We start from the raw sequence: 13305 nt of genomic DNA on the forward strand, positions 1-13305 counted from the left end.
CTACCTGGGCTGTGTAGGATGTAAGAAGTTAAATATACTTGAAGTATTGAATTATCTGTGTAATTTAAATACTTGTCTTTTGCAGTATACCCCCGGAATTGATATTTGGAGCATTGGATGCATATTTGCAGAAATGCTAACTGGAAAGCCATTGTTTCCTGGTAAAAATGTGGTGCACCAATTGGATCTCATGACTGATTTGCTTGGTACTCCTCCTGATGAATCCATTTCGAGGGTTAGTTTATCCAAAATCTACTTTGCAATTTCTAACATCCATAGACAAGTTTGTGACATGCCATAATAAATAATGATCTTAATTCTGAACTTGTATTTTTTCTGTTTTAAAATTCTTCCCATCTTATGTTTTGAAGATCTATCTTATGATTTGTTGTAATAATTCAAGCTTAATTTACTTCCTCTCCCTTGTCTTCTCATAAATGATTTTTAATCTTAATTTCACAGATTCGGAATGAGAAAGCTAGAAGGTATCTTAGTAGCATGCGAAAAAAGCAACCAGTTCCATTCTCCAAAAAATTTCCTAATGCAGATCCGTCGGCTCTTATTTTGCTGCAGCGTTTAATTGCATTTGATCCTAAAGACCGTCCAACAGCTGAAGAGGTTGATCTTCAGTTACCTAGATAATTTCCAAAGGGCAATTTCGTTTAATGTACTGAATGAAACATGTTTTAAGATATTTGTGAAGTTACAATTTCCTATGTTCCTTATTTGTTTGTTATGCTTGAGATTGCAGGCATTAGCTGATCCTTACTTCCATGGTTTGTCGAATGTGGAACGTGAACCATCCACTCAACCCATTTCCAAACTGGAGTTTGAGTTTGAGAAAAGGAAATTGACCAAAGATGATGTTAGAGAGTTGATTTATCGAGAGGTATGGCCTTATGTTTCAATGATTCTTGCTTTGTTATTCTGCCTTCTCTGTGCCTTGTTAATATTCAGTTCTACATTTGTTTCGATCTAAACAGATTTTAGAGTATCATCCCCAAATGCTCGAGGAATATCTTCGCGGGGGAGATCTAACAACAAGCTTCATGTATCCGAGGTAAAGCTGTAGCTCGGAGAAATCCAGTTTATTTCTTTCTTTCTTTATTCCCTTTTTATGTATATTCGTTGTTGTAGGTCCAGTCTCTGTCTTATCATATTTCTCACCACTAAAGATACAATACTAGAAGATATATAGTGTAATCCACTGATTCATTAACAGACTTTATGGTCCTTTCTCTCTTAACATGGTACCATGAGCCTACAAACCTAGAATCATAAATTTGTTTTCGGCTGTAGTTTTTGCTCCCTAAATAGCCTATGCATTTGAAAGTTGATGGCTTGATGCATATATGAATGCAGATGTTCATGGGTGAAATGTTTGCCTTGCCTCTAGGCATGTTAGGTCATAAATAAAACAAGATCTTCAGTTAGCTTTTTTATATGCTTTTTAGATGCCAATTTTATAATACTTGTCAGCATTCCTTCTATATACTTATTATTGTTGTACCAAGGTTCTGTTGAATCTTTTCATGCAATTTCCCATACAGATCTAGAGATTCAATTAGCAAAACACTGGCGTGCGTGTTTCTTTTGCCGTACTACTAAAATTTCAATTCCTGCTAAATATAAGTTATTGTTTGTGATTCTTGTGCAAGTTAAAGTTTTAACTCCTAAATGTTTGTGTTATGGATGTCTTCTAAAAACAATGGAATATGTGTTCTTTAATAGTGTTGCATCCTTGGGTTATCACTAAGTAACTATGTTATCTTGTTGCGCAGTGGGGTTGATCGGTTCAAGCGACAATTTGCACATCTTGAGGAGCATAATGCCAAAGGTGAACGAAATACTCCATTACTGAGACAACATGTCTCCTTACCTAGGTAAGTTTTGTTGAAGAATCTGGGTTTCTTGGCAATGTCTAGGCTCCAATTAGTGGTATTTTATAGATCCAAACTTGTGAACCTGTTCAAATACCAGATTACCTGACTTGCACACTGAACTACAACGTTTCCACCGTGTTCTTTTGGCGGCTTATTTTGTCTACTTTTACTACAATCATAGGTTTTAAATCTTACAACAACTTAACAACAACGAAGCCTCTATGACATAGGTTTTAAATTTTAATCTACATCATTATTAAGGTTTGGTTGTTGTTGTAATGAGTATGACAGTTATGCCTGCGAACCTTGTCTCTGGCACCTTCGAAGACTAATGCATGTACTATTTCAATTTCACATTTTTCAGAGAGCGAGTTGCTACTCCCAAGGATGGAAATAATCAAAGCAATGGATCAAATCTTCAGAATCCTCCAGGATCTGATGTGAACAATTCTGGAAACACAGATCCACGTAATCTAGCGAAGAGTGCCAGCATTACTTCAAGATGTATAGGCATGAAACAAAGTAAAGAATCAGAGGTAGCTAACTCTCCTTTCAAGTGCATGGTACTTGGAATATGTATGCTATCCTTGGGTTGAATAAAATGGAGATTTTGGCATCTTTAGAACATGCAATATTTATTATTATTTCTGTGTTCTACTTGTGAGAAACCTTATAAATTAGTCCTTTCCATATGCTGCAGTTTTTTCATTCAAAATTTTCATTTGTCTACCTTATTTTCTTTGTATATAAGTACACACAATTAACAGCATGTTGTGTTTATATTCATATTTACACTCTTTGAAAATTTGATTACATTTCTCTACTAACCATGTTGATGGTATTCCTTTTTCTATAGGAAGAGCCAATTACTGAGATCAGTGATGAGACAGTGGATGAGTTAACACAAAAAGTTGTTGCCCTCAATGCTTATTTCAACCATGGTTAATTCATAATTTTGATCAAAATATCATAAAGATTTTGAAGCTTTAATTCAATGCTATGCCCCTTTCTATAAAGACAGCATGAAATTGTGCTTGCTGCTGGCATGGAAAGACTGCATAGAAATCCTACATTCTTTTTTTCTTCTTAGGTAGAAGCTAAATATAGGGTGACTCAATTGTTATGAACTACCATGTTGTATTATTGCTGCAAGTAATGTAATGATGGGAGGAATATTCCTTCTATCAGCATCAAAATTATATCTTTAGAAGTTTATAAGCATAAAGTCATGTTACAATAAATCAATTTTTGTTCTAAGTTAAGTTAAGTTTCTATTATGCATGGACATACAATATATATATATATATATATATATATATATATATATATATATATATATATATATATATATATATATATATATATATATATATATATATATATATATATATATATATATATATATTGTTAAAAATTATGGTCCCACACTCACAGCTTCAATGGCTGTAGTGATAATACTATGATCTTCTTTTCCGCTTGAACACATGTGTTGTCCCACATAGTATGTCATTCTATGTATCATTGAATATGATTGACTGAAAAAATGTTTAATTTAAAATTTTAATAGTTAAATATTTTACTAACCAGTCATATAAATAGTATCACGTAATGTATGATTCTTAAGTGACACGTCTTAGTCTTAGCCCTTTGGGTTTTGAAAAATGGAACTTATCTTCATTATAAACCCTTCCTTAATTAATTACTACTATATGACTTCTCAAAGGATTAGAGTTTTTGTCTAGGTAAGGGAGCAAACACAAGAAATCTCACTAAATGAAGAACTACATAAGTAATTTTTGAATATGTTATTATTTATTTATTTTGGCAAGAAAACAAAACTCACAAAGTTGATGTGGTATTGGTAGATACACAGTGTAGTTTTATCACTTAATAGAGGACTAATAAGAAGAATAAATTTGACCTAGTTTCAAATGTTAGTTCATCCTAATAATAGGGTGGGTACCTAAAAAGATGAGAAAATAACATTTTAAAATAAAAATATTGGGGTGGATTAATTTTTCAAAGTAATTATATGGGAAAACCACACTAAAAATAGTGTTTATTTTCATACTATTAAATTCAAAATTCCAGCCATGGTTATAATATAGAATCATTAAGCTATAAGAGGAAAGAAAGGTAAAGAATGTTCTAAATGAAAGCATGTCCACCATGCACACACATATATTTATAGCTGTTTGGTTTGACATTATTTTATATGAAATTCAAACCATCTTTCAATTGAACCTTTGAACATTACTTTAAATGCAACTTGTGCTGTCTCCTTCTCTTTCAACATGTGATCTCTTCATTGCTATAAAGTGCACTATAAAGTTCACTCATTAGAATTAAATAAATGATAGGTAGGGCATAGCATATATAAAAAACAGCACAATATTTCCATGTATGTAACAAAAGAACAAAATAATTCTCCAACCCAAAATCATGGTTACTTCAACATCCAACCTTGTCACATCTTATTCCAGTTTCAGATATTATGTTTCAAATCAAACCACTCATATCAAAGATACATTCTTCATTAATACCACCTTTCTCATATCAGAACCCACATGCAGACATGTATTTCAAGTTACTTCAATGAGGCCTATTACATAAGCCCTTTTAAATATATAAATAATTAGATAAATACTTCTTTTGATTCAACCAACATAGTCCAAAAGCATTATAAGGTAAAGTCAAAAATACCTTCCATTCAAATTCAGTGTCCTATTACAGCACCAATTCCTTGAAACATAACATCACTAACAATAAAAGCAGTACCATTTTCCAACAAATAAACAACACCAAAGTAATTCTTCCTTCATCATGTTACAAACATAGCAAGTAATATGTCTCTCTAGTTAATTTTTCAATGGAAGGAACTCAAAAAACTGGCTAGGGGCCAAGTTAGCATTCATTGCTGAGGCAGATATCTCAGTCACTTTATCATTAATGTTATGGCTGCAGCTTCCATCACCATTCCTTAGAGGGAAAAGTTGAAGTGTTTGATTAGATTCCACACAGTTATGATCATCATATTCAATACTGTTGTTGCTATAACTACTTAAGTGGATAACACCATTTTCTCTCTGAGGTGAAATAAAGAAGCTAAGATCATTATGTGTCTTAATGTGATTTGTAGGGTCCATTGTTCTTGTTGTTACTGTTGTGTTTGATGCATTATTATTATTATTACAATAAGGAGGGGTGTTTATGAGGTTGGTGGCAGGTGCAGGAGAAGGACAAGAAAACTGCATCACATGACATGTGTCATTCTTTTCCATAAAGTTTCTTCTTTGTTGTAATTCCCTCTCATTGAATTGGAGCCATCCATATGTTTTACACACTGCATTTTCTGCTTTTTCTGCCATTTGTATTGAGACAGATTCCTGTAGATTTTAATTGCAGGCATGCAAACTCATGAAAACTCTAACATGCTATATAGCAAAAACAAAATATTTTATGCACAACAAAGTACAATATACATCTTTGTTAATTTAAAGTGCGTGTATATAAAGAGGAAGAAAAAAAATAATTTTTTTATATTAAAGATACTAGTTAAAGAATAAGAAACATAAAATAGTGGATAAAGAAGATTTCTTTTCCAAATAAAAACTCTCACGCTCTTATAGTGAAGTGAAATTATAGTAGGGTGAAGTTGGTCTTTTCCATTATAAAGGGTGCTCAATTGCATAGAATATTATGGGGTGCCCTACAAACTACTTGATACCTAAATCAATGAACAAGCACAATCTCCAATAGCCCAGCTAAGTTTCATAACAACAGACCCGACAGAAAGGAAGGAATGCAGCTTTTAGATCCTTTTCATTTCCCAACAAACAAAGCTTTTCTTAGAGTCCTTTTCATATAGCAGCTACAGTGCATACCTCTAACTCTAATCATATGCAAATAATTACCCTCTTAATGAATGCTTATGAATTTTTGATCAATTAAGTGAATCATAAGTTGAAAAATAAAAGGGTTTAGTTCAGTTTAGTCTATGAATGAATTCCAAGAATAAAGGCACAGCAAGATATGATATATTAGACTCACCTCTCCAAGAGTACTAGTGCAATGTGTAGAGGGTACCCAGTTCTTGGTCTGTTCAACTTCAAACACTGTTCTACTTGCAGCTGTAGACAGATTAAACAGAGAAAAAAATTCAGAAATACAACTTTTCAGATCTCTAACAAACAAAACTCAAAGGAATATAAGTCATACATTAAAACCCTAAGTATCAGAGAAGATTCAAAATACTCATAGTTTATTCTATCTTTGTTATCAAAATAGAGTAATGATATTCACAGATTCAATTTAGTCACACCATTTTTTGCACCTATCTTACAATCATTAATTATTTACCAGTAGATATTTCCAAAACAAAAATGTGATCAGTAGTTATAAAATAAATTTATAAGGTATATAAAAAATAAGTGAAAATGTCATTTTTCATAAAAAATATATTATGAACTAAGAAGTAAAGAAGGGTATGTGGGGTGTTACTTAATTCCTTTTTCTGTGGAGTGTCAGAATCATGGTGGTGATGATCACCATGATCAGCAGCAGCAGATTCCATTTGACGGCGGCGCTTCTGCCTTTCTCTGGCTTTGTGATTTTGAAACCAATAGAAAACATTCTTCCCTTCAATCTTACCAAACCTTCTAAGCTGTGCAGTGATGTGTTGAATTTGTTCTGCAGATGGTGTTCTTGTTCCTCTTCTATACAATTCTTCAAGTTCTCTTAGCTGTTCTGGAGTTGGATTCCACCTAGAACTCACCACAACTGGTGGAACAAAATTGAACTGATCTCTCCTGCTATGATCTGCCATTGTTGCTATAAGTTCATATTCAAAATCTTATAAAGATTAAAATTTTGGAAAAAAAATAAGGATTATTTTCTCAGAAATAATAAACAACAAACATAAGGTCTAACACCAAGTGTTATAACTTATATACATAACCAAAAATGATATTCTCACATTATTTTTCATCACACTTTTTTATGCACCAATTTTATAATCTTTGACCAAAGTGAATTTTGCTTTGTAAACAACAGTAGATATATGTTAATCAATGATAATGGTTATAAAGTAAGCATGAAAGATGGTGTTGGAGAAAAGGGGTATGAGATGATCATTTTTCCATCTCTAAAAGAGAAATTACAAACAGATGAAAACAACATATCCAACTAGACAGTAAAAGAAAGAGAGGAAAAAAGTGTAAAAACAACATACCAAGATGGTGATATTGTGAAAATAAGTCATTGCCATGAATAAGATTTAAGCAAGGAGTGATTGTTGCTGTTGTTGAAGTGTTATTAGGATAATTAGTCATTGGCCTTGGCATTAGAGTCCTGAGTTTCCTTTCATGGAATGAAGGATCCACCATGTTGAACTCACCATCTTCATCATAACCCATCATCCACATTTTGGTAGTTATAGCTATAGTTGCTGCAACCTCCAACCTATATATAGAGGCCAATGAAGCAATATTTAGGGTTTGGTCACTCTTTTGTGTAGTAAAAAAGTTGTGACAGAAAGATGATATGTATACATAGGATTAGTCCTAATGAAAGGGAATATATATAATAAAGGGTATGTTATGTATATAAAGTGAGAGTGCTTTAAATAGGTTTTTCTTTGTTTCTGTCTCTATCTTGTGACTTAGTAATGGGAATTGAAATGAAAGAGTACCACAATGGTGTTGAAGTTGAAAAAACAAAACAAAACAAAGAGATAGAGGAGAAGGAAAAAAGTGAGAGTTTACAGTGTAATGTAGTGTAGCATGCAAGGTTTTGTGAATGGTGGACCAGAAAATGGAAACTCTTAGCTACTTGAAATGAAAAATACACACAGTTTTATAGGAAATGTCCATGCAAATAAGGCAAAAATCATGGTAGAGAAAATTTGGGTTGGGTTGAAATTGTGAACCATATATATTTGCATTAAAGTAATAAAGGTCTATTTTTCGGTCTTAAATCTTCTCTCACACCAATGATAACAAAAAAAAACTAAGATAATAATAAATATTTAAATTATTTAATTGATATGTATATTTTCATTAATATAATATATGATTTAGAATATGATTTTGGACAATAAATATTTGTCGTTGATCAATTTGTGTGTTGAGAGAAGAAATGATATTTTCAAACTCTTTTTTATTTCCTATTATTGTTTTTTAAAGAAACTTTTTTTGATGAATAATTATACAAGTATTGTGTTTGTTAGCTTAAGAAGATATAGTAAAATCATAAAGAAAGGTAAATGAAAAAGTGTAGGAATGTCACTTTTAAAATTTTAATGTAAGTTTAATGACTTACTTTAATTTATTCAAAATATAAATTTATATATTAAAAAATAGTACTTAATGTTATATTGTGTTAGATATTTGACTACTAATATAAATTATTTTTAAATTTTTTATGATATGATGATTAAAAATTAGTGTATTAATAAAATTCATGTAGATTACTACTATATGCCTTAAGAAAATTCCAAGGCAAAGTCATTCTAAACATGGCTGAAAAACCCAATAATTATTAGTGGATGGAAATAAGGAACATAATCTATTATCTAATATCATATCCTATATGGTCTTTTCCGAACCAATAAAAACATATATTAGTTTAACATGGAAGAAAGTGAGAAGGGTAGATTTTTTGGGAGAAGAGAATGAAAAAAGACATAACGATGATGATGAGGGTTATCATAAGTCTTTTAACCTTTCTCCTTTATTGTTTTCTCATGTCTTGTGCCTTTCACACTAATTCTCAATCCAAATTGCCTCGACAACTTTTCAATAGCAATAATAATATCATGTAAAACAATGGCAACAATCTGCACTGTCAAATGATATCAAAAAATCATGTCTTGGACTAACAAAAATATATTATTTTAATTAAAAAAAGTCAAATATTTTTTTTCTTATTTCTATTTTAATATCATTTGTCAAAAACATAATTTGGGACATAATTTAAAATAATAAATTATTGCGAGTAAAGATATAAATAAATGCAGTGGTGTCAGTGTGCCAGAATCGAAGTGCAAATGTTTGGCCACTGGTATGGGCCGGGCCGAGATAGAATCCCAGAGCCCAACCCGTATGGGTCAAATAAGGTAAACGACATTGCTTAAAACCACGTGCGTGTCGTTTTGACCAGAAACTTCTAGAACCCACTTCTCTGAATCTCTCTGATCAAACTACTTTAACTATCATTGCTTTTCTCTCTAAACTTCTCTCTTTGTTCAAATTGGAAGGAAAAAAAGTAGTTTCGTTCAACTATTCAGTTATTTCTTTCTTAACTCGCGAGTCAATTTTGTTGTTGTGTCCTCACTGTGGTGGAACAACCTAGGTATGTTATTTGGCTTTTTCTACGCTCAATTTTACTTTTTTTTGTTTATGAATATGCACTGAAAATTCTATGATTTTTGTTTGTTTGGTTTTATCCTTCACTGTTTGTTTGAGTTTTTTAATGTCTAAGGTGTGAGTGACTTATTTGGGAAGTGTTTGGATGATTTGTTTCAAAATTTTAGGGTAATATAAAATTAAATTGAATTAAATCGATGCTATTCAATTTCTGAATTTGTAAACTTTCTCAGTTTAGATTAATTTGGAAAATTCAATAAAAATTTAGAATCCTAAAGGTGGAACACTGCCAACGTCAAATCCCTGCACCAACGCTAGCACTTGAAAACCAATGAAAAAATGTATCGATAAAGTATCAGGATGGAAACAGCAGCTAGGATAAAATTGAGTACATTTATCGTACCGAAATTGGAGCCTCTTGCACCAGTCTGACCACCGTTTTAGTGTCTGTTTGCGAGTTGACTTTTGGAAGGGAAGTAATGGGAATGAAAGGCTTCAGGTCACAAAATACACTTGTGATATGACTTTGGAGCCTTCCTTTTCCCTTTATTCCCCTCCAAAACTGAACTTGCAAATGCCCTTAAAGTATCAGGTTGAAACACATTCTATCAACTTATATTTTTGCTTAATATTGTGCTACATTTTATCAACTTATTTGCATGATTACATTGTCTGATATGTAAAATCTGAATTCTGATCAGATTTAATTTACAAAGTTCTCATCTCTTTCAGCTACCATTTAGCTAAACTAACTGACTTAACAAAGCATACTTTTATGTAGTGCAGGAGTGTAATGTGTGAAGGTTGGGGTTCCTGAATTAGTTGAAGAAGATGAACACCATCCGAGTTACCCCGTGCCTGCCTAGGATTTATGCCAAAAATAAATCTCAGGCACATCTTTCACCTTCTAAATCATGTGTATCTTCTAGGATATCCTTGAGCCCGGGAGCAAATCTTTCATCTGGCTTGCAATGTATGCCTATTTTAAAGTCTCGGCGACCTCTCCATGTTTGTTTAGCCGGTGGAAAAGGAATGATGGAAAATAATAATGAGGTAACACCCCTTTAGTTGAGTTATACTATGCATTTTGCTTTTATCAGTTGTGTTGTTATATTATGGAATCTTAGTAATCCTTTAATGCTCTCTGAGGAAACTTATTAATATCTCTTTCCTTAAGCTATTGGTTGGATCTTAAGCTAATTTGTGCTGCCTCAACTGGCAATATTTCTACTGTAACTATTAATAATGTGCTGAGAAACATCCAGATCCAGTAAAGGACACGGAACTGGATGGAGTTACTAGTTAAGGCTAAACAAAAAGGACGGCCCAGTGCGCGAAGCTCCCACCTAGTGAGTTTGAGAGTAGATATACGCGGCTTTGCCCCCAGAAGCGGAAAGACTGCTTCTAGGATTTGAAGTATAATACATAAATTGTTTAGCTACTTTTTGAAAGGCTAAATTCGTAACTAGTGCCAAAACAAGCAGATGGATTTGAAGCAACCTTTTCTTTTTAATGAATCTCAAGCTTTCTTTCTATTTTGAACCTGCATGTTCTTGGGGATGCAAGTAGGGAATCAGGGTAGCTTAGATGCTCTTAGCTTTCTTCTCTGATTATAATATTTTTAGGTCCATTTTTTGTTTGAATCTTTTCTTTATTATACTAATCCCTAATAATGTGATTAGAATTCCCCGTGGGAATCTCTTGAGAACACTACGCAAAAACTTAAGGGACAGTCACTAGAGGATGCATTACGGGAGCAAATTCAAAATGGTGGAAATGGGGGCAAGCCACCAGGACGTGGTGGTGGAGGTGGTGGCCGCGGTGGATCGGAGGATGGAAGGTTTTCTGGGATGTCGGATGAGACTCTCCAAGTCATTTTAGCAACTATTGGCTTTATATTTCTGGTACTCTCTCTCTCTCTCTCTCTGTATCTGTGTTACATGAATTGCATAGATAGTGCTTCCACTTAATTTATTCATCAGTGTTAAGCATTTTTTATTTATTTTGTGGGTCAAAAGTGAAGGAAAAGCATGAAGTGATGTGCCTAAGCTATAAGGATTGTAGTAAATATGTGTGCTTGTGTGTAATTAATGGATGACTGCAAATATAAACTGCGTTAGAATAAATAACTGGTATCTAGAACTACATGCTGAAGACCTTAGAATGCATAAGGATGTTGAGCTTGAAATATGTTCATATGCAATAAACTGGTGATATAGGATTACCTTAGACATGATTAACATGTTTGATAGGTTAAATGTGCCATTTCTCTTTTCTCAATTTGATAACATCCTACATCTTTTCCAGTATATTTGTGTCAACGATGGTGTGGAACTTGCAAAACTAACTCGGGACTTCATCAAGTATCTTTCTGGTGGAGGCCAGAGCGTTCGACTACAGCGTGCCATTTACAAATGGGTACGACTTTACAAGAATTTGACACAGAGGAAGGAAGTCGACAAGGATGCACCGGAGAAGGAACCAACTAGGTGGTACAAACCCGATCACTATTGGGATATCATTAGGAAGTACATGAAATCAGATTCAAATGGATAATTTTTGTTGACTGTATCTTCCTGTTCTTCATTATAATAAATGGAGTTGGGATTGTAGTGAAAAATTTATATGAACTATGATGATTTCATTGTTAGGAAATACATGGGGATCATATTCAATATCATACTTTATACAAAACCTGAGAATCAATAGTTTAAACTTTAAAGAGGCCAAGTAACAATTCTTCTTATATTTTGCATAATAGCTCTAGTTTGTTGTCATTTATATTTCATTTAACTATTCTGTTTTCTCTTAGGATCACAAGTTTTTTATTTTTACTGTTGATGAATTTGTTTAGGTGAGCAGTACATTTTTTTCATTTGGCCTGAGGAGTTGAGTTACTGTTACTGTAATAGCATTATACCACCTAAATGGGTAAAACCAATTTTCTAAAGAAATTAAATTGCATATAAGAATTTTAGACACATATTGGTTAACTATGACCTGTATGTAAAAATGGGGCATAATTTTTATACATATACATAGACCATAGTCTCTTTATAAACAATTTTAACTGATTTTTACATGTATGAAGGAAACTCATTAAAAACCAATTAATTGATTGGATTTAATTAAAGAACATACTAGATACAAGTTAAAATTGCTTATATTGATGTTTTTTTAAGACCAAATGAAGTAATAACATAACTTTTGAACTACAAAATCAAACTGACATCCTCCTCACATACATGAAGGATATATCCTCCGATAAGTAAAAATATCATATATGTATTGTTTTGTATAGTTTTAGAAATATTTTTGTAAAAATAATTAAATATAATATATGTTAGGAATTTAATGATCGGAGAAGATAAGTTATCTCCTTATATTAAGATATACTACATTTTCAATAATGCTCAAAGCCGAAATGTTGTAAGTCATTGTCACACGTCATGAACACCAAAGCATCAAAAGACTAACCCATATATACAAAAACATCTAAAAAAGCTGGATGTACACTTCTATTTAACGTACAAATATAGAGTTAATTAATTATCAAAAACAGTTTTACTTGCTGTCATTTTTTAAGTTGAGAGGAATGCCTTGTACCAAAGAAACAATTCATTATTATTATTAACCATTCATTAGTGAACCAGCCGAATGATGCAGGTTTAAAAAATGGAAACAATATGTAACCCAAAACAATGACCAACTTAAACTTACTGATTTTTAGAGAAATTATTCAAACTAATCAATTTTTTTTTGTAGCTATATAAAATTATCCTTCATTATATACATGCCTTACACTAATTATTCATGCACATGATTTTTTAAACAAAAATATGTGATAATGTAACTAAGTTAGTATATCATAAAATAACTCTAAATAATATATAAGTCAATATATCTTAACTATTTTTACTCATTACAAAACACATCAATTATTTTAAAAGATATTGTTTAAATCATTATCTAGAAAATAGAAATATGTATGTAATTTCAAGCTGAGAATGTGTAAGTCTAATTTATTAAAAAAAATGACACATTACTAATAGCAATAT

The 13305-nt window shown here is 32.0% G+C and overlaps 3 protein-coding genes across 4 annotated transcripts in view; 2 read left to right on the forward strand and 1 right to left on the reverse strand.

The window, feature by feature from the left end:
* The window catches only part of LOC109343058 (mitogen-activated protein kinase 9-like), an 8452-nt gene extending 5426 nt beyond the window's left edge, over positions 1-3026 (forward strand). Inside the window, exons 5-11 of the mRNA XM_019581176.1 lie at positions 86-235; positions 463-618; positions 752-889; positions 984-1060; positions 1782-1883; positions 2248-2419; positions 2740-3026. Coding sequence (XP_019436721.1) covers positions 86-235; positions 463-618; positions 752-889; positions 984-1060; positions 1782-1883; positions 2248-2419; positions 2740-2829 — 885 coding nt within the window. The 3' untranslated portion in view covers positions 2830-3026. The remainder of the gene's footprint in view (positions 1-85; positions 236-462; positions 619-751; positions 890-983; positions 1061-1781; positions 1884-2247; positions 2420-2739) is intronic.
* Positions 4001-7334, reverse strand: LOC109342527 (WUSCHEL-related homeobox 1-like). The gene is made up of 4 exons (XM_019580500.1): positions 7114-7334; positions 6384-6701; positions 5934-6013; positions 4001-5269 (listed from the first exon to the last, which is right to left on the reverse strand). The coding sequence occupies exons 1-4, from the start codon at positions 7304-7306 to the stop codon at positions 4742-4744; spliced, it is 1119 nt and encodes a 372-aa protein (XP_019436045.1). The 5' UTR covers positions 7307-7334; the 3' UTR covers positions 4001-4741.
* LOC109343060 lies at positions 9059-11999 on the forward strand. Of its 2 annotated transcripts, none has more exons than XM_019581182.1 (4): positions 9059-9233; positions 10034-10300; positions 10930-11151; positions 11555-11999. In XM_019581182.1, exons 2-4 carry the CDS (start codon positions 10079-10081, stop codon positions 11801-11803), a joined length of 693 nt encoding a protein of 230 aa, XP_019436727.1. In that variant the 5' UTR covers positions 9059-9233; positions 10034-10078; the 3' UTR covers positions 11804-11999. The 2 variants fall into 2 exon arrangements, with proteins under 2 accessions (XP_019436727.1, XP_019436728.1); XM_019581183.1 differs by having other exon boundaries at positions 9075-9233; positions 10029-10300.

The sequence above is a fragment of the Lupinus angustifolius genome, chromosome LG03, assembly GCF_001865875.1.
Source record: "Lupinus angustifolius cultivar Tanjil chromosome LG03, LupAngTanjil_v1.0, whole genome shotgun sequence".
Classification (NCBI taxonomy): Eukaryota; Viridiplantae; Streptophyta; class Magnoliopsida; order Fabales; family Fabaceae; genus Lupinus; species Lupinus angustifolius.